This window comes from Diadema antillarum, unplaced genomic scaffold (genome assembly GCF_040938485.1).
Source record: "Diadema antillarum isolate AM-2024a unplaced genomic scaffold, OU_Dant_1.0 scf00000044, whole genome shotgun sequence".
Classification (NCBI taxonomy): domain Eukaryota; kingdom Metazoa; phylum Echinodermata; class Echinoidea; order Diadematoida; family Diadematidae; genus Diadema; species Diadema antillarum.
The window spans coordinates 862,613-886,398 of record NW_027270933.1 but is presented as its reverse complement, the minus strand read 5'-3'; the positions used below and the strand labels follow the sequence as shown (position 1 = coordinate 886,398).

General features: G+C 38.2%; 1 protein-coding gene across 1 annotated transcript in view; it reads right to left on the bottom strand.

Moving 5' to 3' along the window:
• Positions 1-16,016: 16,016 nt before the first annotated feature.
• The window catches only part of LOC139713665 (uncharacterized), a 34,865-nt gene continuing 27,095 nt past the window's right edge, over positions 16,017-23,786 (bottom strand). Inside the window, exons 2-3 of the mRNA XM_071625370.1 lie at positions 18,762-18,922; positions 16,017-16,436 (exon numbers count right to left, since the gene is read on the bottom strand). Coding sequence (XP_071481471.1) covers positions 16,017-16,436; positions 18,762-18,922 — 581 coding nt within the window. The remainder of the gene's footprint in view (positions 16,437-18,761; positions 18,923-23,786) is intronic.

Below are 23,786 nucleotides of genomic sequence, written 5' to 3'. Positions count from 1 at the left end.
TAGAAGTGGAATTGTGGGATTGCTGGTCAAGGAGTGGCTCAAACTTCCTTGTTTACTAGTCTGCCGTACCAGACCGTGTATAAATTTAAGTGAATTTGATGAAAGATAATAAGCCAATTCGGAGTTAACCCATAGGCACTTTGGTCCAAATAGAGAACAAATATCAGGTAAGATCTTACTGATTGTATTCAAGAATATTATGCTCTAATATCCATCTTCTGTCGCACATGTATGATGCAATACAATGGGGTGGATGAGTGGTTACAGACTAAGGTAATCCATAACGACATGATAGATTACCATTTGCAAACTTAAATACTGATGGTGTATTCTACAATCCACTGTGATTGATTTATTCGTTTTGATACAGCTGTAATTTGCTAAATCAAATTGTATTTTAACCTAGGCTCCTATTTAAATAAGATGTACCGACTGTTAGGCAACTACTGTTGTCAGTAGCACATTATTTGTAAATATTCACTTTATACTGACTCATTTGCTAACTTTTTTAAATTCATTCATAAATTTACATTCTATGTATGTAGTTTATGAAATCTTAAAATACTTGTTTATTATTACAATAATGTCCACGTCCCACAGAACACAGTTCTGCGCCACGTCCACCCTTTCGTTTTTGATCGTCTTCTCAAGCCCTCTACGATGGTGATTACAGAGTCTGACTAAAATCCTCCAACTCGATCCCCGCTTTCATGGACAAAAAGGTTTATGAATTGATACAAGATGTAACTAGAGAATGACGATGATGACTTAGATTAATGACTGACATAATGATAGCAATAATAATAATGATAATGATAATACTATTAATAATACTAACAACAACAACAACAACAATAATAACTATAAAAATGATAATAATAATAATAATAATAGGTAAAGCGTTTCTCCTCCAGACGCATCGCACTCATAAAACACACATGCCTTTTAAAAGGCCTATTTGATGCCATCAGGTCTATAATTTTTCAATTTTTCGAGAACAGCAGCCTAATGCAGCGGATATCGTTCACACAGTCGGTGATAAATTTCCCATTATCTGCCACTTAGCACTCGCGACAAAGTTAAATTCTAACGTGGGCCCTCGAACAGCCACAGATCCCACGCCTCACTTCGATAAAACCGCTCTCAAGTCGACACTTGAGGTGAAATAGCGCGAAGAGGATTTCCAATCGCCACAGACGCCCCTGCTCTTTGTAGAGCTTTAACCAGAGTCGATATTTTTGACAGAAAATAATTATGATGAACGTTTAGAATGGGATATAAATTGCCACTGGCAGACACTTCAGATTGATTATAAAAAGGGAGTGGGTGATTGTAGAATAATTATTCCTTCCATTCTCTGTGCAAATACCACCTCGCTTCCTCCGTCTGGAACATACAACAGGTGACGTGTTATATCCATGGCATTGATGGGAGAAAACTGACGCGGTAGCCCCTTGAAAAACCAAATTACGCTTCTCAAAACAAAATTGATATAATGGTACGATGATAAAACTCTGAAATGCACTGCTGATCTGATCTAGTAATGTCTCTAATGATAGGCTTCAACTTCTATGAAGGGGGACAAATGAACGAACGAAAGAGAGAAAGGACTTTGTGGTGTAAGTATATAATATGCTGTCCCTTGCACACCGTGCAAGAGCAGATCAGAAATAGTGCAAAGAAAATGCTAGCAAATCACAACTTCGGTGAAGTATAGAAATATTGTGAAAAGTTATAGTACAGCCATTACAAATACTCCACCAATGGTTTTTAATCCTTAGCATAGCTGTTAGACCTATCATGCATTATGCATATCAACTGCATGCTTGTACTTATTATGTATCTCACTATGATGTGATTTTTTTTTTTTTTTTTTTGGGGGGGGGGACAAATACAAGCTGCGATTTTGATTTGGACTCCTCAACTTTGGTTCTTATGACTACTATTACTCGTTGCAAGTGTTGCTATTAGTATTATTGTTCCGATTACTTTTGTAAATAAAAACGGTCAAAATAATAGCAATAATAATAATAATCATTGTAACTCAGTTATGTTTGTTCCTTGCCTTTGTGAACACAAAATAGAAATGATTTCAAATCAAATCAAAAATCAAATCAAATTTATGTGAAGAAACCAAACATCGTCATGCTATGAATAACAATGACTTTCTTGGAAAGACATTTGTATGAAAATCATTTAAAGTGTAAACATGCATTATTTTCTTGGTGATATAGATTTATGTAATTTGACATTAAAAGTGGACCTCATAGGTCGGTGGTTAGTGAAAAAAAAAACACACCTGATCAGGAAAAACAAGTTTAAATCTTGGTCCTGGCATTCTCAACTAATGCTTTATAACGCAAAAAAAAATACTGTCAATCATCATAGTATTACTACTAATAGATGCATACAGACTGTATGACGTTTATCAAAATGATATACATTGTAATACACAAACATGCGGACAGAATTATAATTAAGGTGAACGCTTACATCCAGATCCTTCGACAGTGATCACAGATGATGTGATACCCACTCATATTCCCTTCTCTAACACTTGACGTTAACGACAGCTGTGTGTATTGTTACGCCTACATCACATTAACTTCGCGCAACTAAAGTCGAGTCTCGGTAGAGGATTAACCAATAACAGTTTATTTCATGCTAACGCATAGGTTGCACCAGGTGCATGGGCACGTGAAGGCTTAAGTTTCTGCAGACAAAATACATCTGACTCATATTTTGGGAAAAAAGGTCGCAAATCATTGTCCAAAATAGAAGACTAGAAAGTTCTTAATAAATGATATTTTTTGTCATGCGATGCCAGCTGATGTCGTAGTGCTCTATTTTTGCATTGTGAAAAAGAATAAGATGACGTTTTTCGTTTCAGACAACCATGGAACTTTGATATACGTTATTTGAAATGCATTACCGTATACACAAATGTACGCTAGTTTGTGAAAATGCATTGAATCTATTAACTCACTGTCCGCCATATATGTATGCTGTAGGCCCTACATTAATCCAAGATGAATAAAATATCAGACTAGAATAATTACACTTAATTTGATTCATCCATTTCATTGGTACTTTAAAATGAAAATATCTTCTGTAGTTTCTGAATCATACATTGTATTGTTTTAGAATAAAACATACTGTCATACTGTCACGTTCACTGGTGAATAGTGACGCAATGCCTGCGTCATATTTTGTGTAAGTCCACCTCCTCTCTCTCTACTCTCTCTCCTCTCCCTCCCTCCCTCTATCTCTTCTAATCCTCCTTCTCCTCTCTCCTAATCCTCCTTCTCCTCTGCTCCTCCTCTTCCTCCTCCTATACTGCTCCTCCTCCTTCTCTTCTTCTTCTCCTCCTCCTCCAACTCCTCCTACACTCTTCTTTCTTCTTCTTCTTCTTCTTCCTCCTCATCCTCCTCCTCCTCCTTCTCCTTCTTCATTCTATCATGAGTCTTATGAAAGACGAGGCCAGACTGTCTTAGGATCTATAAGATTTTCGGATTTATGCATGAGACAATAACACGAGAGAGCGTTTCGAAGGACTTCAATGCGTTTCATGAGTTTCTGGCTTATGTTGAGCCATTTTCTCCTGTGCATTTCTTGTTGTTGCTCTTAGGAAATTTGCCACGTGATGGCAATATTGGAGGAGGGGGAGAAAAAAGAAAGTCCGAGTGAAAAGAAGTTAAACAATCTCATGGTCGTGGTGGTATTCAGTATCGAGACATGAGCGCTGGGGATATGACTGTGCACGCATGCCCTCTTCAGCGTCATTTCGCTAGTTTTTGTTGTACCAACGGACAGGAAATTGATGGAAACGAGCCGTTGATTGCCCTCCAAATAAACCGTCTTTAAACTCTCCCCCTTCGTTTTTGTCTGCCCTATCACAATCTCGAGTCAGTGTAAAAAGGGCGAGAGGAGTGACGAGGGGAGAGTGCTCGGAGACGGGACGAGGCTGACACAGTGCGATGGGATATTAATAAAAATCAGCCGCCTCTTTTCGCAGTGGGTTTGTTCAGTTCCCTCGGTAAACAGAAAGGGTGAACGTCAAGACGTGCTCACAAGCTCCCTCAACTCCGCGTAGACCATGTCCCTTCGGTAGGGTATCCGCGGCGGGCTGCCTACCAGCACGAACGAGGAAGATTCGGTCGTCGCAGAGATAAACCATACCAGAGTCATTAATTGAAAAGGGGAATAAAAGGGGACAAAAATGGTGAAGTTAAGCAAGCGTCAGGCGATTTGACCCTAACGATGCGATCTGGACAAGTTAGAAATGAAGATGGCTTTAATTAAGTCGCTGGCATGGCAGGCCGACAATCAATCAGTACTGCCAAACCACGATCCGGAGTTGACATAGAGGGCTCCGTTTACTCAGCCCTAGATACATGATATCTATTGGTAATCAATTTTCCGTCCCATTGAATATATCGCAGTGTGCCGTAGCGCCACTTGAGCGACGGGTCGGCATGTTGTCTTTCGTTGCCATGTTAACTGAGCTCTGCATCCCCTTCCCCGCCTCCATTCACGACATGTCCTCATCTTTGGGAGATACTCATGTAACACTAGAGCGCTATGCCCTCAGAAATTCACGGTCCCTGTCTCAATTCTATGAACTTCTAGTCGAATATTGCCCGTGTTCTCATTCTCGAGAGGAGTCACGGTCTAAAGTCCTGAGAAAACGTCTAATGGGGCCAAATATACGTAGCCTTTATAAACCACCAAACTGGAGCTAAAGAACGTTTGTGTGCAAGCGTGATTCAGATTAGCGTTAGTTTTAAAGTTTGCCCTTACTTAAGATTGAGTTAAGACATACTTCAACAAAATTATAGTATTTTCCAAGCTGTCAAATAAACCCCCCCCCCCCAAAAAAAAAAAACATGAAGTAAATGCATGCATACTTACACTTACCGCTTATATACACATCAACAACAACAACACACACACACACACACACTAACACTAACACTTTTCCCCTTGATCTTTATTGATTTCATTCTCAAATCATACATTATGATTAAAAACAATCTGTTCTGAGTACAAAAGACAAAAATGAATGTAGTTGAAGACAAAATCAACATCATTTTGCAGTATTTTACTGCTATAATCTCTCTCTCTCTTAACATTCACAGTGACAGTAAATCATTTAGAAGTCGAAACAACTAAGCATTTCTAACAGAACAATTCTTTTACTAGTATGCACTATAGACCATAATATGCATTATATCCCACTTGATTACATAAACATTATGTAACCATATTTCACCGGAATGTGTTTAACACACACTCACGCCCCCACACGCACGTCTTCACAACAAGCCCCTATATACGTGTGTGTGTGTGTGTGTGTGTGTGTGTGTGTGTGTAATGGTAATTCTTACTTATTATACATTCAATGTGTATGACGGAAGGCAGGAATCTACTTTTTACTTTCTCGTCATATTTGCCAGCGTATTTTTATTTCCTCCTTCCTCTTTTTTTTTTTTCAATTTGCCTAATTGACCCGAAGACGGCAGTTTTGGGATATCGCTTCCTTCTAAAAGCAAATCCGTGCGTAATCCAATAATGTCCGACCAATTTGCGAGAGGCAGGGGTTTTAATGTGAAACCGAATGTGACGCGATTCTTCCGAGACGCGCTTGTACCAACCCAGCGATACAAGGCCATGTGTTCACAAGACTCAACGGGGAAGTTACGGCGAACGTGAGGACTAACAAGCCGGCGAAGCTGTATACGCTTAGTCTCAGAGCGGCGCTGGGCAAGTCTTTTGAATCTCTTTCCCCTTCACCCCGCATCGAAAAAAAAAATGGATTTGAGAGTAACTGCCCGTCGATTACACGGCTATCAAAAAGTGTCGAAACCATCTTAGCGAAAGAAGCTTCAAATCTAATTTCGTCATTACGACTTCTTGGCTCCGGGCAATTAAATGACCAACAACATCTTCCATAATTTGCATATCTCTCCCGATATTATGCCATCGTTGAATGGCATTTTATAGGCGAGATGGGTGAGCGGAGTGATCCCATTTTCCGCCACTATGATCTGATTAACACCCTATGCAGCTGAAAACTGATCCGCGATCCACCCGTGGTACACGCCATTTGGCAGTAGCAAGCTATAGCACGACTACTGCAATGTATGCTACATGAATAAAACGTCCATTGCTCTACATAAGAGCCCACAGTGGTATATGGCAAAGGAAGATATAATGCTCTCCTAAAATGATATATTCTATATTCCCCTTTATCAAGTACCTCCTTTGGCCTGCTAAGCTAATGTTGGAATCACTTTGTGAGAGAAAAAGACTATTTCCTTTTCCTTTTCATCCCACTTGTTTTTGCTCATCTTTTCCGATCAAATTTGTGACTCCTGTCCTTTTCTTACTAAATCGCAGACCCAACAAATTAAATGAGAATGCATCCAAACGCATAGACAAAGAAGGGACATGTACAAATCCATAGTGATCATCATGATCATGGTGTCAATTTTTAGGGCTTAAATTCAGCAGCAAGCATATTTACAAATGATATTGGCAATGCAATGCATAAGTTGGTCCCCACTTAACACATTCTATTTTTTGGTGTACGGATCCCCTGCTCCCCCCCCCCCCCCCGTCTGTTAGATTTGTATAATACCCCAAAGCAAATCAGAAGATTAACATTTAAATGACGTAAACATTACATCATATTGATGGAATGCGGGTGGGTGGTTATTGTCATTTAAGTAGTCAATCAGTTTTCGTAATTATTTCTTCTTGTAACCTCATCAAATCTTATTAGTGCAAGTTATCATTGGGTTGTTTTTTTATCATTTTTAATTGGACTTGGCCCAGAAATGATTGTAAAGATTATTTCAATTCAGCTATATCTCTTGTTCCACTTTCCAGCAGAATTATATTAAAGAGTCATTGATAATGCTATTATACAACTGCCGCCAATTCATTGCATGGATGTCGTCAAAATCACAAGAGGGTATGACACAGCTGTTTTCGATGAAATATTGAAGGACAAATTGCTGCGATTTGACCATATACCATTCATGACAATATTCGTTCATGAAGCATTATCATAGTGTCAGACCAAGATGGTAAAATGTTATCGTATTGGAGAGCCGTTTCGATAAAAAAGAAGAAAATCGATGATGCGCATACTGGGACTCTATAAGAAACTGATTGAATGAATTTCCGTATCCAATGGTCATAATAGGCTAGAAAAGTGTGTAGAATAATAACACTGAATGTGAGTATGCCCTGTCTCTAGTCAAGGTGAAAAGCACGTGTTCCCACTGAACCATTGCCATGGCAACGGCGAAAATTAAAGTCATCAGATGTGAGAATCTGCGTTATCAATACAACCGAGAAAAATCATTGCACAGCTTTGGGCCGCACTGCATGCACACAATGCAGTCTCACGCTCAGCGTATTTGGGCAAGATCATAATCTCGGTTGCATTTCGTCGTTTCTTCGCGCACGTTTCTACAGCTTTACTTTGTCACTGAAAAATAATTTTCGAAAGATTTGGCTCACTGTTGCCTGGTGAGCGATACACTTTCTCCAAGCACGGGAACATCAAAGCGAGAAATATGTGAGTTCGATCACGTTGTGAGATTCATTTATAACACTTGTTTCATATAATTTTGTCGTGTCATAGGCTCTGTTTTGTTTTGCCACAGGCTTGCCATCTTTTTCTTCTTAATTTGGCTGCGAATCTGATAACGCGTTTGCGGTATCTCGTAAAGAAGAAATGCCCGAAAGAGAGAAAATAATATTGCATGATAGCAAAGAAATGAAACAAAAACAAAGTTTATACGGAATCATATAGATATGACGAATGGAACTGCTACATCTCAATTAGAAAAAAAAAAACGCATTTCATACTAATATCAATTCATATGCACACATGCAAACCATTAAGCACAAATACACACACAAACTCACACACTATTATCATGAAAACAAAAAATATGATTCTTCTCATCGCTACTGAAACTGGCAAATTTGTACATCAACCATATTGTAATTTTTTACAATATGGTTGATTACTAAAAGCAAATTGTAAGCTAAAAAGCTGTTACCCTCAACCGCACTTTGTGTGATGTGGTTAAGATTCGGTATATTAAACCAAGCATTCTATGAGGTCGAAAGTTATGAAATTTAAAGAACGACTGTCGTGTGTCCAACATAAATCTCCTTCCGACATAACATTACTGATAGCCAACCTGATGACAAGATAGATATCATCTAATCCAGTCCCCATGAAAGAATTTTCCCTGCATTTATGGGTTTATTGGTTTATTTAGTTTTGCTAGCGACGTACAGTGATCAGTTGCACTAAAATCTACCATGAGTGAGGGCCATGAGGTTTATAAAATTATCATAATCATTATTGTGAAAATGCAAGATAGAAAGGCATGCTGCCGCTGAGCAAAGTCTCATCTCCACACATATCATGATAATATTGTATGTATTATTGAAGGGTATGTTGTATAATACTATAATCACAGGCGCTGATGACTTAGTATTCAAAATATGGGAAAAGATATTGCTTTGATTGGTAAACTTATATAGCATATCTATATCATATCTTGTCAAAATATTTCATATGATTCAGTAAGATATGAATCTAGTGAGAATTGCAAGGAATCAGTGGAGAAGAGGGGACTGCATTTTACAACTAGGCTTTTTAGCCGTTCCCTCCATACGCGACAACTTTCCTTGATGCGATGTACATTATACAGTTTGCCTATAATGCATTTCTTTAAAATATGTTTTGTTTTTATTGTAAAAAAAAATGATCTTCATTGATTTTGCTCGTAGATGCAAATGTCACATTGTATATACTGTTGTTGAAAATGGAATAGATTGAAATGAAATGAATTTAAATGGAGATGAGTTTCACATAAATAATAGAGCCAATCTCTATTGCTCTATCTCGTCTTATGGTGGCGTCCTCTGCAGCATACTCCACAGTGTCGTGTGATAAGCGTAGGTTCTGTCTGATATAGTCTGACTGAAGAGGAGTGGGTCCATCCATGACATCTATCATTGACTGTCTTACATAGTTCCTTTTGTTCGGAAGGTAATGCGTGTAGAATTCAGTTTCCATAAACAGACCAGCTTATTCAAAAATTATGTCTAGAATATATTAAAATTGGTTTTGAAATGGCCGAAACATCCAAAAACAAAGTAAAGCAAAGCGATTCAAATAAAAGGTGGGTCCCATCTTTTATTAGGCAGGATTGCTTTGTTTTGGATATCTCAGCCATTTCAAAACCAATTTTCATTAAATAAACTTTGAATTCCTCTTAGAATTGGATGCTCTTTCATATCATTTTCCTAAGAATTTAAAAATGAAGTGAAACGAAATTTATTCACCAAACAGTAACATAATAAACATTGTCAATATATAATCAAAATAGTCAATAGATAAAGAACAAAATAAAATGTTGGTAAAAAAAAAAAAAACTACAGTAGCGTGCAGTCTAGACGAGGCCAGTCGTTTCAACAATATAAATTATATAACGTATTCGAATTACAATATTTTACAGAAGCAATGTTTTATGAACATATTTATAGGTTTTCACAGGGAATCATTTATACATCATACATTATATATTATGCATTATTTTGTCATGTCACACACACACACACACACAAAATATGCAAAAAAAAAACTATGTAATCCTTTAACCTTTACTCCGCATTATTCGCGCACGGAATACATTTCGTTTATACGGGACCTAATTTTGTGCAATTAATAATTGGATGAACTAGAAAAAATGCCTCAAGTCTTGCTGAACACTGCTGAATTTAAAGACATTTTATTTGGTTCTTCTAGCATAATATTTGAATTATGTTTTTATTCTTAGCAATTTATTTGCATAATTCATTTGATATCATGCAATTACCATGCCCATGCCAGTGGATACCCTCTCTACTAGTCCTTTCTTAATTAAACTGACCCAGTGCCGTATACTGCACTAAACTGCCCCTTCCCAGTGTCTCTACCGTATAACTGTCTTTCCTGTCTCTGTTCCCCCCCCCCCCCCCCCACCCCCGTGTCTGTGTGCCGGTGTGTATATGCGCCTCTTTGTGCTTCCGTTTCTTTACTTTCTATTGTAAGTTCAATTAATCGAGTGGCCCACATCTCTACAATCTTGTCTTTTACGAGGCCTTTTTTTCCTATAAATTATTGAGTCTATTTCAGATAACGGTATGTTTGTCTTTTTAATATTCTTTATCATATAATTTATCATATAATGATTATATATTCCTTTATTTGATATTTTGTAGTACATTGATTTGTTGTTGTAACTGGAAAATGTGATATTATGTGACTTTGGATATAAAATTAGGTTTGAATCAAAATTGTAAACAGCTTCCTACTTGAGGTATCATACTTATCAGTGTGTGTGGGTGTGTAGTAATATGTATACTTTTTTTTCATTTATTCATTCATGTATTAACCTAGTTACATACACATTGCACAACACTGATCAACCACACTGCCAGTCCACAAGCACTTTTTTCCGTCAATCACTTTACCTTCATTCAAACACCATGATCACGAATAAAGGTTTTACCCATTTTAATCCGTAAAAAACCCTCATGCAGCAAATCACTCCCTCAGTCAGTGAAGTATTTATCTAAGCCAATTAAACAGGAGAGCGGATTCATCAGGAGCTAATTAAGTCGATCGATAGTGAACGAGCTCGTTGAATCGATCTAACCCTAAGTCCTTGCATTAACAGACAAAGAGCACCGAGGAAATTCCCGAACTAATCGTTATACTTTGCCGAGTCGACGTCGCCAAAATCACATTTCAACAGCTCCGTGTCTAGACTCCCACCAGATAATAATTACACTAATTAACAGGTTTAACTGCCACAATGAACCAACACTTGACTTTTTCTCTCCCCTGAATCGCGGTTTGCCCTTTTTATCAGAAGAGGGCGTGAAATCCAGTTCGCACTGATATTTAAACCGTGGCAGTGGAAGATGCTGGGGCAATTGTGATACTAGTGTGATAGTTCGCAGTTATCAAAACGTAATGATTACCTCCTAGATGTGGAATCAAATTTGGTCTGATGATAAAGAAAGAAGCATTGCCACGCAGTTCCAGCATTAGGTAAAATTCTTTTCGGTCGCACATGCGATGTGTGCCTGCGGTAAGGCGGGATTCATCAATTAAGATTTTAATTGAGCGCGATTGTTACCGATCCAGCGCTAGCAACGCACCCACATCCTGGGGGCATAATACTTTTTCGGGTCGGCCTGTACTCTGCAGTTTAATTAACTTGTTTCTTTTTTTTCACTCATGCGCTGAAAATCTAAGTAATTTCTGATGCACTATTAGCGCCATTTAAAGTGATACACAGGACCTGCGAATCAATATTCAGAGAAGTCATCTAGGCATTTATCCGGGGGCAACACACTATTGATCAATTTGAATCCTTCTCATCCCTACATCAAAATCGTTGAGAAATACCGGATGTTTGGTCGAACTTTGAATCCATCGCCAAGTGACATTGGCTCACTGCAGAGCCAGTGATTGAAATGGATTGGCATGACCTTCACACTATATACAATGTAGGCCTACATGTCCGTGTAGAATACTTCCCACATCACAAACGCACACCATTCACAAACCCGTGGGTGTATCAGCACACAGCAGCATAATTATGAATCACACATGCGCTCATACACGCACACACACACACACACACACACACATACACACACACACCTATTCATACACAAATAGAACTCAGACATACACAATGACTATCACTTTAAAAGAGCGCATGGCTATTGATTAGATTGACTTCTTCAATCAATATTTCATTACCCATATTCAAGAGGAAAATGATAACATGAACAATATCCTATAGCCCACATGCTTCCCATTTATTCTCGTTACTGCGTCATTTTTTTTCTGTAATATTTCTGTAGAAAATTTGGTTGTGATTTGAATAATGGATTGAATGATTTAAAATACATGCAAGGGAACGGATTAAAGAGCGTATTTCTGGGTTGATAGCCCACGTTCACCTTTCATCATGTTTCTGCGTCATAATGTTTTGTTTCTATTCACGATCTGACGATGTTTGGAGAGATCAAAGTGATAAGAAACACAAGAAGGAGAATAGATGTATGGTCGTTATTAAGTGGGTTTTTTTCTTATTTGTCCTATAAGCAGACCGAAGTGACACGCCAACGCTTGTGATGAAGTGTTGAGGATGTAAAGTTACTAATAGTAGCACTTTGGCAGTTCTCAGTAGAATAAAACAAACGAATCCACGAAAACAGACAGTATAACGAGATTTTTTCTTGTTATCTGACGTAGATGTCAACGTATCATAAGACAAACACCAAATACCTTTCCGTATTATTGTAAATGAAGTTTTGACGGGGTAGCATCGTAGAGTTAAAATCATGTATATACTAAAAAAAATCGAATCTTTAAGCTTACTATGTAACCTAAGCATAATGATATTTGTCAGTCACATAACACAATCATAGAAGCTTTATACGTGAGGTGATGATAGTGATCTGTCAGGTCGCCATTTGCGCACACTCATATCAAAATTAGAGTTGTATGGCAATTTGGGTATTAATACCCTTGGAAAGGTGATAATGGTTGCTGAACTTTGCAAACTAATACGAATCATCGTTATGTTACGTCCCAATGGACGGGTTAGGGAATGTTTAATTTGTTTAGTGATTGTGATCGACATTAATCACGTTAGTCTGTTAATGTTTCGAGAAAATATGTCACGCGTGAAATTTCATGTCTTTCTTGTTTTGCAAGCTTTTTGCAAAAGTTTGTATGTTTTGTTTATTTGGCATCACTGTCAAATTGAAACAAGGGATTTTGCCCTTTGAATATGACCATACGTCATTTGTTCCCAAAAGGTTACAATCGTTGCCGTACATGTAATTGAATGTTTTATGACACATTGAATTCGTGTGCAATCACCCTTGTTCCTATGTAGTCAAACGGTTCCCTCACTGCTACAAAACACAATAAATCGTAACCAATAGATCTTGCCTCCATCGTTCACTAAACAAAATAAAAATGAATTACTTATGTCAGATTCTAGCTTTTATAGCTTGGTAGTTTTTAGCTTTAATAACTTGGCACGAGTGCATGTGGTAGGTGATCAGTTGTGATCGAACTGTATGTATAATTGTCACTGCAATTGTCAACTTTGCAATTGCACTAGGATTTGTGAATTGGGATCTCTCATGAATATTCATGTACTGCATTCCTTTGTACCATAAAATAAGAGGAGAATGTGCCTTCAACAAAATATTTCAGCGTTCAGAATTTCGTAGTCATGGAAACAAAAAAAAAGTGTATGTGTGTGTGTGTGTTTGTCCGTCGCTGATGCTGTTATACAATCGTTGATTTTCCTTGACTATGGATCCCCTCAAAATTTGAGTCTTCTTCAGAGCAGCATCGATTAGAAAAAAAAAAACCTTCGTAAAGCAATGATATCGCTACAAAATGATTAGATTAAATCAATTTAGCTTATTTCATTTAGGAGAGTATCTGTTTCAAGCTGATGTTTATTCATTGTGTCGCCAACTGGAAACAAACTGTGCACACTGGTTTACAAACTCAATCTCTCTCTCTCTCTCTCCCTCTCTCTCTCTCTCTCTCTCTCTAACTCTCTTTCGCTAGTATATATATATATATATATATATATATATGTATATATATATAATCATATTGAGATATCATATACACGTATCTCAATCTCTCTCGCTAATATGTATATACATATATATATATATGTGTGTTCGTGTGAGTATATATATACACAATTGTACTTATGCATGTAAGGGCATACACTAAAGCTATTCCATATTCATCCATATTAGCTAATATCATGCTACAAGTACATAATATGATATATATATATATATATATATATATATATATATATATATTACATACATACATACATACATGGAATTACATTGTAGTAGCACCAGGATCATGGTTACTATCGTACTCATCACTCATACTGCCATTCACGTCTATATAACTACTAACTATCTTTAGTTGCCTTTCGTGACCGTGCATCACAAAACGAACAAAAAGTCGCACTCCTTGTTTTTACGTGAAGACTCAAAAAAGGTGAAATGGGTCAACTGAGTCAATCTTGAGTTTTTCATATTTTCTGAAAGAGCTGTCTTTGTTCTATAATAATTTGGGATCATGACATGAATGGGAAAGTGTGTTTTCAGCAGTTTTTCTACAACCCATTTTTGGGGGGAGAATAGAATGATCAGGTATGTCTTAGAGTTCCCTTTTCATTTCTTGAAATCATTTACACACTCTTCACTTTCAAGTCTAATAACTTTTGAAAGGATAACTCTACTACTTTGAAAGGCAGCATTAAACATGAACAGAATGTGTTGAGAGAACATCTTTAATTTCAGCTTAATCTGATAATCCCTTCATTGTTGTTGCTCTGGTGGTTTACATCCTGTGTTTTGTCCCTTTCATTGCATAGCTAGCACTACTTGGTAAAGATTAAACGCTTGAATAGGCCCTCTACTTGTCTTCAGAGCCTCTTTTCTCAGTTCACACTATTCCAGAGCGTGTGCTTTCTTTCTAGTAATTAGATAGGTTAGGGGAGTCCATTTGAATTGAGTTATACATCATTTTAAAGCTCAGAGTCTGCTTTTTTAAGAATCTGCCCTTATATAAAAATCCATGTCTAGCGACTCTCTGTTGGTTTTGTGATGCAGGGTCACATCTGATGGTGACGTCAGACAGAGATGACGGATATGCCATTTGCTTCACGTATGTCAGCTTTTCTTTGCTCCAATTTATTTTCTGATATTTTTGTACAATATTTCTATAACATTGTCATAAATTACTTCTTCACAAACCACCATTTACAAAAGCGGACAAAGAAACATGCATTGTACTGAATACCACTGTAATCATCATTACCAGTACCATGGTGTTTATAACACAGACAATATCACGTTTACTTTTTCAGTACTGAAAAAGACGATAAGATGGTAGGATGTGCAGTTTGCAACTATTTACATCATCAACGATACTAACCACATCTTCAATTTACACTCTATGTCTATGCCTCTATTTGTTCGAAGTGCATTTATAAGAAATAAGTTCTAACTGGTAATTCCTTCTTATTTTATACACTCTTAAGAAAAATGAGGAAAATTACTCTTTGTTTTCAGAGTGTATGAATATAAATACACCTAGATGAATCTTTCTGAGTCAGCATCACCGCCATTTAAGATTATTCTTGACAAGCATCTTCGTCAAAAATGAAGTAATTCCGAGCTGGAGAAAACTATATTGTCAATTATATCAGGGTTTCTTGTCAATTTTTTTTCCTGCGTCCTGGTGACGTAATTTTACTTGTATCCTTATCTCATTCACAGATTATGTCTGTCTCATAAACCCGTATTTTTTTTATTTCGTACAAACTTAAGGAATTTTGACCAACATTTTCAAACGGGGATGCTGCAAAGAGATGAATTTGAATAAGTTTGGTGGCTATTGTCTTACAATAATGGTAGAGTTGAGGTCGTATCACCAACAGTAGTAGCCTACAGCTGTATATTGTGGTGAGAAGTACACGAAGGAGAGGAAGGTGAAAAGAGAAGCAGTAAATCAAATTAAACAAATATGACGAGTGAGGTGAAAGCTCAAATATTCAATGGCGTGTTGATGATGAATTTGACGAGCAGTCCAATACGCATTCGCCTAGTCCACCCCTACTGAATGTTCATTGCTTTCGCATTTAGACCGACGACCCGCATGTCCCTGCTATCATGCAGGTTACTGTAATTACCGGGGTCAGTTTCCAAATGACATATAGAAAGTGTTTAATCTTCAGTCTCAGGGAACAAGATATCACCCCCTTTATTGTCGTCACAATAAACAACAACTCACTCTTTTATGATGTCATCCAATCACTTCCTTTGGATAAGCATTAAACAGTCTTCTGTACAGTCTAGCACTAGTGAACTGTCTCCAAAATGTGTCCATTCATGAGCCTCGGCGGTGATGACGTCATTCTTTCAGACGGATACAAACCGTGAGAGAGGTCACGTGGTGCGCACAACGAAGATGACTTAAAATCTTGGCTGGTCTCCTCGATATCCTCTTCATCGTCTACTTCGTCGGCCGCCTCGTCCAGCGGAAGGTCATCCACGAAGTTCATTTCGTGGTCGCTCGAGGAGAGCGAGTGGAGGTGATCGCTTTTCAGCACAGTGTTCGTATCTTCGGCTGGCGCTTCGCTTGTGATCGTGGACGGCTCGGACATTTTCGTGCTGGTTTCGGTGTTGTCTTTATTCTGCTGTCGATCCTGAGTGTGTTGGTCCTTCGCCTTCTTGCTTCGCTTCCACTTCATTCGTCGATTCTGGAACCAGATTTTCACCTAACACAAAAAGAAAACAGACCAAAAAAGAGAATAGATTGAGAAAATCAAGAGCATTCTATTTTCCGTGATAACTCTGTGATATAGAAAAGCGGCAACATAGCATCCAGCCAAGATATGGGCAAGTAAGCTATCACTTGTGTAATCGCAAAAATCGAATAAGTAAAATCCTGATAAGAAAGCAAACTAATAGTGAAGCGCCTGCATTCAAACAGGAAGCGATCAGTTGCTTATACTGATAAGACATTCTCTACTCCAACTTCCCTGTATGAGCACAGGAGAAGACATTGCTCTCTCGTTCTGAAAGATCTTCATATTTTGTATATTTTTTTTTGTATATAGCTTGTAACGCAAACTGCAGGTCGTGCAATTCCTTACGTCGTCTAAATTCATTACAGAACATCAAGGGCTGCAAATTCATAAACTAGAGACACTTAACGAGTGAAACACACATGAGCAGAAAAGGCGTTTTGATAACGGTGTCAAATTGCTCTAGTAAAAGGAACTATTCTGAAATTGATATGATGTAAGGAATGAAAATATGCAGGCAAATTATAAGTGAGAGAGGGAGAAAACCTTTGAAACATTTGACAAGAAAAATCAATTTTTCTCCTTTTTAAGATGGGTACAATTGAATAGACAGAGTTATTTCGACTTGCAAAACGTGTTGTTTCTCCTTTACCCGTGTGAAAACGTCACCCATTCGAATTGTCCGACAAAACACACTGTTTTGATAGTCAACGAAGTTTCAATCGAAAAGACCTGATAATGTGTTTTTGCACGCATATGTCCAGTAATCACAGTCACACGGTAGCAGTCGCGACAAACAATCGGTTAGGGTATCGATAACAGTTTTGCCCGCGTAACCAAATAAAAAGAGTAACCCAAGGCAAATTTCATCATCTCTCGAAGCTGTTAAGACTTCTACCTGCGAAGCCCCCTTCTAAATTGCCCTTCAAACAAGAACTAGACCTCACTCAGAATGTCTCCAGTATCTAACATCCAATCAGCACCCCATATTAGATCTCATCTTTTCGCAGCTAATAATATTTTCTGCGGGGACGCGCATCGAGCAATGATTTAATTTCTCCACTGCCAAAGTGAGAGGAAACAATAATAATCAAATTAACAGCTGTTCGCTGGAGGCTAGCGCTTCACCCACCATTTCAATTTACTTTCAGAGACTTTCCGAAGAGTCCTTTACTCTCATTTCTTTCTCTTCTTCTCTTTTCCTGCCTCTATGTTCCTATTCTCCCACTCCCCCCTATATGAGCTAAGAAATCGGAAGTAGATTTTCCCCCAAAACACAAAATCACCATCCAAAATGAGCTTTCAACTTCATTTCTTTCACTATGCAGGTTAGGAGCTGGGAGAGCGGAAAGGGGGGCTTGGGGAATCGAAATGGGGGAAAATAGCTGACAAATCTTCCCCCGGGGTTGTTTGGACTCTCCGTCCCGTAATAAATATAATTCCGGAGCAATATCTTCTGTTCTGGCTTTATTCCCACACGCGATCGGATTAAAGAATATTCATCACTGGATGATGTGGTAGAGGAGGATGTAGGGGGCAAAAGAGAGATTAAGAGAGAAGAGCAGACGAGGAGAAATTGGCGCAATAAAAGGTGATTACATCCAGAATCATTAGTTTATTGCCAAGATTAGGCGAATCAATTTATAGGGGAAAAAGGTCACGGGAGGCATCTTTTGCCGAATTGATATGTCCAGGGAAATCATGCTTTCAATGACTTTAGATCTGCCAGAAAGGAATCGCCTCGAAGACGAAATATAGAATGTTTAGAAACACTTCAGTCTAAGATATTTGGCCTTGATGTGTTAACCTAGAGGTGCTCTGTGCGAAACTTGTTCAATGCAATTGTTTGACGCAAATTGTACTCTTCATCTTGGATGTAGCTTTAACGAATGTTTTTTGTAAAATGAAAGAACAGGATTTAGTGCTTTCCATTGACGAGTAAATATGAACAAAAAGAATGTCATTAGGCTCTTTCGCATAATGAATTATAGTTGACATTAAATGCAACTTTACTTAGACCACTTAGAGAGTGCAACCATCACTGCTCATTTTTTTTTCTGTAAAGGCCCATATTCAAGTTTGATGACTGAAACACATTTCTTAAAGGGAAATACTGAACTCCATCTTTGCAAGGTCTGTTCCGATGTTCAGTGTTTTTGCTGAAAACAGATGTGTTTTTTCTGTGTGTCTGTAATTTGCTTGCTCATTTTGTTTCCCATTACACATCCAAACATAAAAAGAAGGCGGGGCCATGAGAGCGAGGTGGGCGTGGTCTGACACTCTTCCATTCCTCACCTGAGTTTCTGTCAGCATGAGTGACGTAGCCACCTCGAATCGCTTGGGACGCGACAGGTACTTGTTCTTCCTAAACTGCTGCTCGAGCTCGAGGAGCTGCTGGCTGGTGAACGCCGTGCGAGGGCGCCGTGTCTTTCCCAGGATCGTTGGCGGGTTGGGACCTGTGTTTGAAGGAGGGGAAAGCGGAGAGAAGATGATATAAAGTAATTTATCACAGTGCTTAATGCTCATTAGAGGTTGTTTCTATTTTTCGTTTTTGTTTTTATTTGCGGAGGGGGAGGGTTGATCTTTTATCGATCTTTTATTTGTTATTCAAAACATTTGCAATTGGCTATGTTAACCGAGGAGCTAAACAACCTTTCCAAGCCATTTCCACAAAACGAGCAAATACACAAACTTTTTATGTCACCATTAAATAATGCAAGATGATAGCTCATGACGGCTTGAAGGTACAACACGCTCAGAGGGAAAAGATATGTGTTCAAAATTTGCAATACAATAGAATAACACAAAATGTCTGCTTATCCTGTATGGATGCAACAAAGCTCAAATAATTATCAAATCTTTAGTCTTCAGAAAATTTCGATTCCTAAACCTCTATCATCCTACCAAATTTTGAAGACTAGATCTGATATTCTTTTTTTTTAAAATCTACAACAAGTGTGAGAAGATATCTTCATTCATTCGTCAATAATAAACAAGTTACGTGTGTGAAAATTCCTAGGTTGTTGTTGTTGTTGTTGTTGTTGTTGTTGTTGTTGTTGTTGTTGTTATTATTATTATTGTCATCGTCGTCGTCATGGTTGTTGCTGCTGTTTTTCCCATGAAATCCTGAAAGTAAAGTTGGGCTTGAATACATTCTATCATGTATGATTGTGTGCTCTTTTCAGAGTTTTTCTAAGGGTTGCCTTAGAGATATAAAGAGTATAATCATAACGAAATGAGCCAGCCGATAGCTGAAAAACCTAAGCTCACATACAGTGTAGTAAACCATGAAGAAAGTATTCATATATTACAATTTCCCCGTGGTTACCAAGGTATCAAAGCCCTATTGTTTGTAATCATAACCATACGTACACATTTTTTGAAAAATACAGGCGGAATATCACCTACATTCATTACTGCCCACTCACTTTCCAGAACAAGCTATAGAGCCATGCAGGTATTATCGGCACACACTCAACCAGACAGCCAAATTATCACATGATATTGCTTGTTGAATGATTGGGATAATATCGCTAACGATATACTCACAAATATCACCTTTTTTGTGTGCATTTCGTCGTTCTCATATTTTCAACAACAATAACAACAAAAGACGAACAAGAGCATCACTTCGTGGGGAAATAGGGTTAAACATTGTAACCTATTGCCATACACTATCGAATATGATACTAAGACGAACGAAACATGAAATATGATATCAGTCTACTCAGTATTTCTTTCCCCGGAGATTCAAAGGAGCGAGAGTGTTTTTCTTAAAAAAAGAAAAGAAATAAAATATTCATGGTGCAGTATTCCTCGCACGAAATTTAACAATTACACGTCATTTGAGAGTTTTATTCTTTGAGCACGTGGAATGGATTAAGTTGTGGCTGCGTGTTTTTTCCAGTCTCTCATCGGCGAGGTGCACGTAAGTCGCTCCGGATTTCGGCTGTCATTATCGTCTTTGAAAAATATCAAGTATGTATTTGCTCGCACCCTCGCACCACCACCCAATGAGTAATCAGTGCTTAACCCGGCGCTACCCGGCGGGCGAGGAAAACAAAAGGCACTTGCCCTGCGCCGCGGCGGTGGTTGCGCAAGCCGACACCCGCTGTTCACACAGACGGTAGGCGTTTCATACTCCCTTCCGCAGTATGGAGTACAGCAAAGAGTCGTTAGCTCCTATCAAATACTTGACGACGATGATCTCCTGCCATTCAGCTACAGCTTACATCATCACTACTTCCAAACCCTTCTTCCACCCAACCATCATTATTATTCATTTTGTAGCATTTTTCTTGCTTGGTTCTTCTTTCCATTCTCCTTCCTTCCCTTCTTCCTTGATAGCCTCTTCATTTCATTTTAGTTATTTCCAACAAAAGTATAAAGTACAACCGAACATTTGCATATACATAAGAAGATCATGCAGCTCAATTTTTTTTATTGATTATATATATTATCTTCAGTTTGCTGTTTTTTCACTTCCTTCATTTCTTTTCCCTCCTTCTTGTCTACCACGTCTACTTCTCCTTCTCCCTCTTTTTGGCTGTGCTTTCTGAGCGTTGCTTTTTTTTTCGTTTGTTTCTGAAAACATATCCCAGCTTTTGTTCTCGAATCATTATCAAAATTGTGGGTGGGGTTTTACTTTCGCAACACGTCCTTATATCTCGTGATAAAGATACACGATCAGGCCCATCATAATGTAATGTTTGCATAGCGTTTAACAAAGATTTGAAACAGCAATTAAATTCATTGACTACAATAAGTCTAGAGTCCACATTTCTATTTCACATGATTTAACGAAAAAAGTTCTTTCTTTTTCATCACTAACCAGCCTTGTCAGCCTTATCACTGTCTAACCGACCCCTCCACTCTATTTAGGTATTAAACTAACATATATACATATAATAATTCACCTTGATTCGTGTTGAGAAAAGAAAAACCTTTTACCATTCCGTCGTTTTCCGAAAAGTAGCATTGTGTCATGTAGAAATCACAATCTTTCAATTGGACATTGGAAGTTCGGTTAAAAAAATACGAGCAAAAAAAAAAAAAGACCAAAACCAATAAACGTTATGTATGTTAGTATGAATGTATGCACAGTATGTACAGTATGTAAATGCATGTATGTATGTATGTATGTATGTATGTGAGTGTGTAAGGGTGTTTGTGTGTAAGTATGTGTGTAATGTATATGTGAGTATGTATAGAATTTTAATTATGAACATTAATTTTAAGGCCCATTCAGGAGACATTGCATATAACAGTCTGGTGCTGAATATGTCTTTCATGATATCAAGACACACATGCTCTTGGTAATAATCGCCCGAAGCTGTTGATAGAAATACGGGACACTATTTGCTAGGTGATTGGAGATGACTAATCACCCAGGACAAATAAAACATGAGAATGTAAAATCAAAACCTTCTCTGGAAAGAAGTAGAGCAACGCGCTCTCAAGTTGTTCTCAAGTTTGAGTTGGAGAAGAGAGAGAAAGAAAAAAAAACGCTTGCTGCAACGGAAATTATTTTCTGTTCCCTGCGCATGATGGCGGCTACAAACGGAACCCATTACCACCAGCTTCGCGGGACAAACCAGGCCCCACTCGCCGGGGAGGAAATGGGTTCGACGCTGGTGGGACCGCAGTGGTTCAGAATCGCCAGGAAAATGAGCGCTCACCTTACCTCCTCTATTGAACCGGGTAAACAAACGACTTCAAAAAGACTAATAATGAGTTAATTAAGCTAGGACAGTGGTAATCTCATGGGATTCGTGTGATCCAGTGAATTCAAACCAATTGAATTCACTATATGACCGTATTCCGCATTTACACACAGAGAAAGATTTGGGGTTTTTTTGTGAGTGTGCAAGTAAGAAAGTTAGTCTGCCGTTCGTATAGTGTATGAGGGGTATTAAAAATGGTGATTCAAATAATCCATCGAAAGCTTTGTGTCCTTAACCCCCACCCACCCCCCCCCAAAAAAAAAAAATGCTCATAATTTATTCAATATAATGTAAATCTGCTTACCTGCTTGCTAACTGACAGGAGCCAGTGCAAATATTACAATCTTACGGCGCCTATATAGCAATTTTTTTATTAAAACAACAAAATAACACAAAAAGCGAAGCAAAAAAAAAGTGTTCTTTGCACAAAGAGTTGCGAAAAAGAAATTGCCACGTCGATATATTTTATGGTAATTATGGTGACAGTCCGTCCATTCGCAGCAGTCTATATTTACACTCCATTCCAAGGGGTTAGTTAACTTTATAACCTGATCTTCCATCAATAGAATGACACTTTGAGTAACATTTTGGTATTAAAGCTCAAAGTAAAATCATACAGCCTTGATCGACGACTACGCACATCAACCATCTCCAACCCATAACCTTGTGAGGGCTTAACATCGAGCACATAACGAATGATGTTATATTTAAGGAGCTTTACTATGATACGGCTTGAAAAGAAGATATAACGAATCGGGTTATGTCCGTTCCCTTCATAGATTTTCCTAATTATTTAATGCAGGTGTCACTCTTTTACGTCTGGTACGGTCAATGATGACACATTTACTCTCTCACTGAATTCATTTACATGATTGAATAAACATAAGAATAAAATAAATGGGTCAGCTAGCCTCGTAATGGACAGCATATAAGCGGTCGCACACAATGAGAAATTGAAAGAAGAGCTGTGATTTTATACCTCATCCCCGGGACTGGGGGGAAGTCTTAATTTCAACTCTTCGGCTCTTCGGGAGGTGCGGATCAAATCAAGAATACATTAGCCCTCGTAACTTTCTCGTCTCATCAAGCCCAAAATGAGGACAATCTTAGCAAAGTCACGACTCCGAGGTATCCAATCATGGAGATTGAAGAAAGGAAAGTAAATTTCTCCTCATTCTGTCAAGCTGAAATGGTGCTAAAGGAACAAAGAGGCGAGGGGGGGGGGGGAGGAAATGTTGCAGAAGTGGAGAAAAAGGAAAAACAAAAACAAACATATAGAAAGAGGTGAAAAGAACAAGGCGGTGTGGTGCACGTTTCAAGAGAGCTTCGGGAATATCGCAGCAGCTCTGTCAACTTTAGGGAAGGGGCAATGTCACGTGATACAAGTCGTGTTCGTCACCTATCGCAAATAAGATAACACTCACTTCTGCGTGTCTTTAACCTCACAACTGTACGGCAGCGACGCGCCTGTGTTTTCGCTGTGTTATTGGTTTAGTAATAGTATCCGCTGGTTTTGTCTTCTCATCACGAATGAATTTCCAATAATACTTTTGACGGTCATGGAATAAACTGTCTTGCGAGTGATTTTTATTCTTGC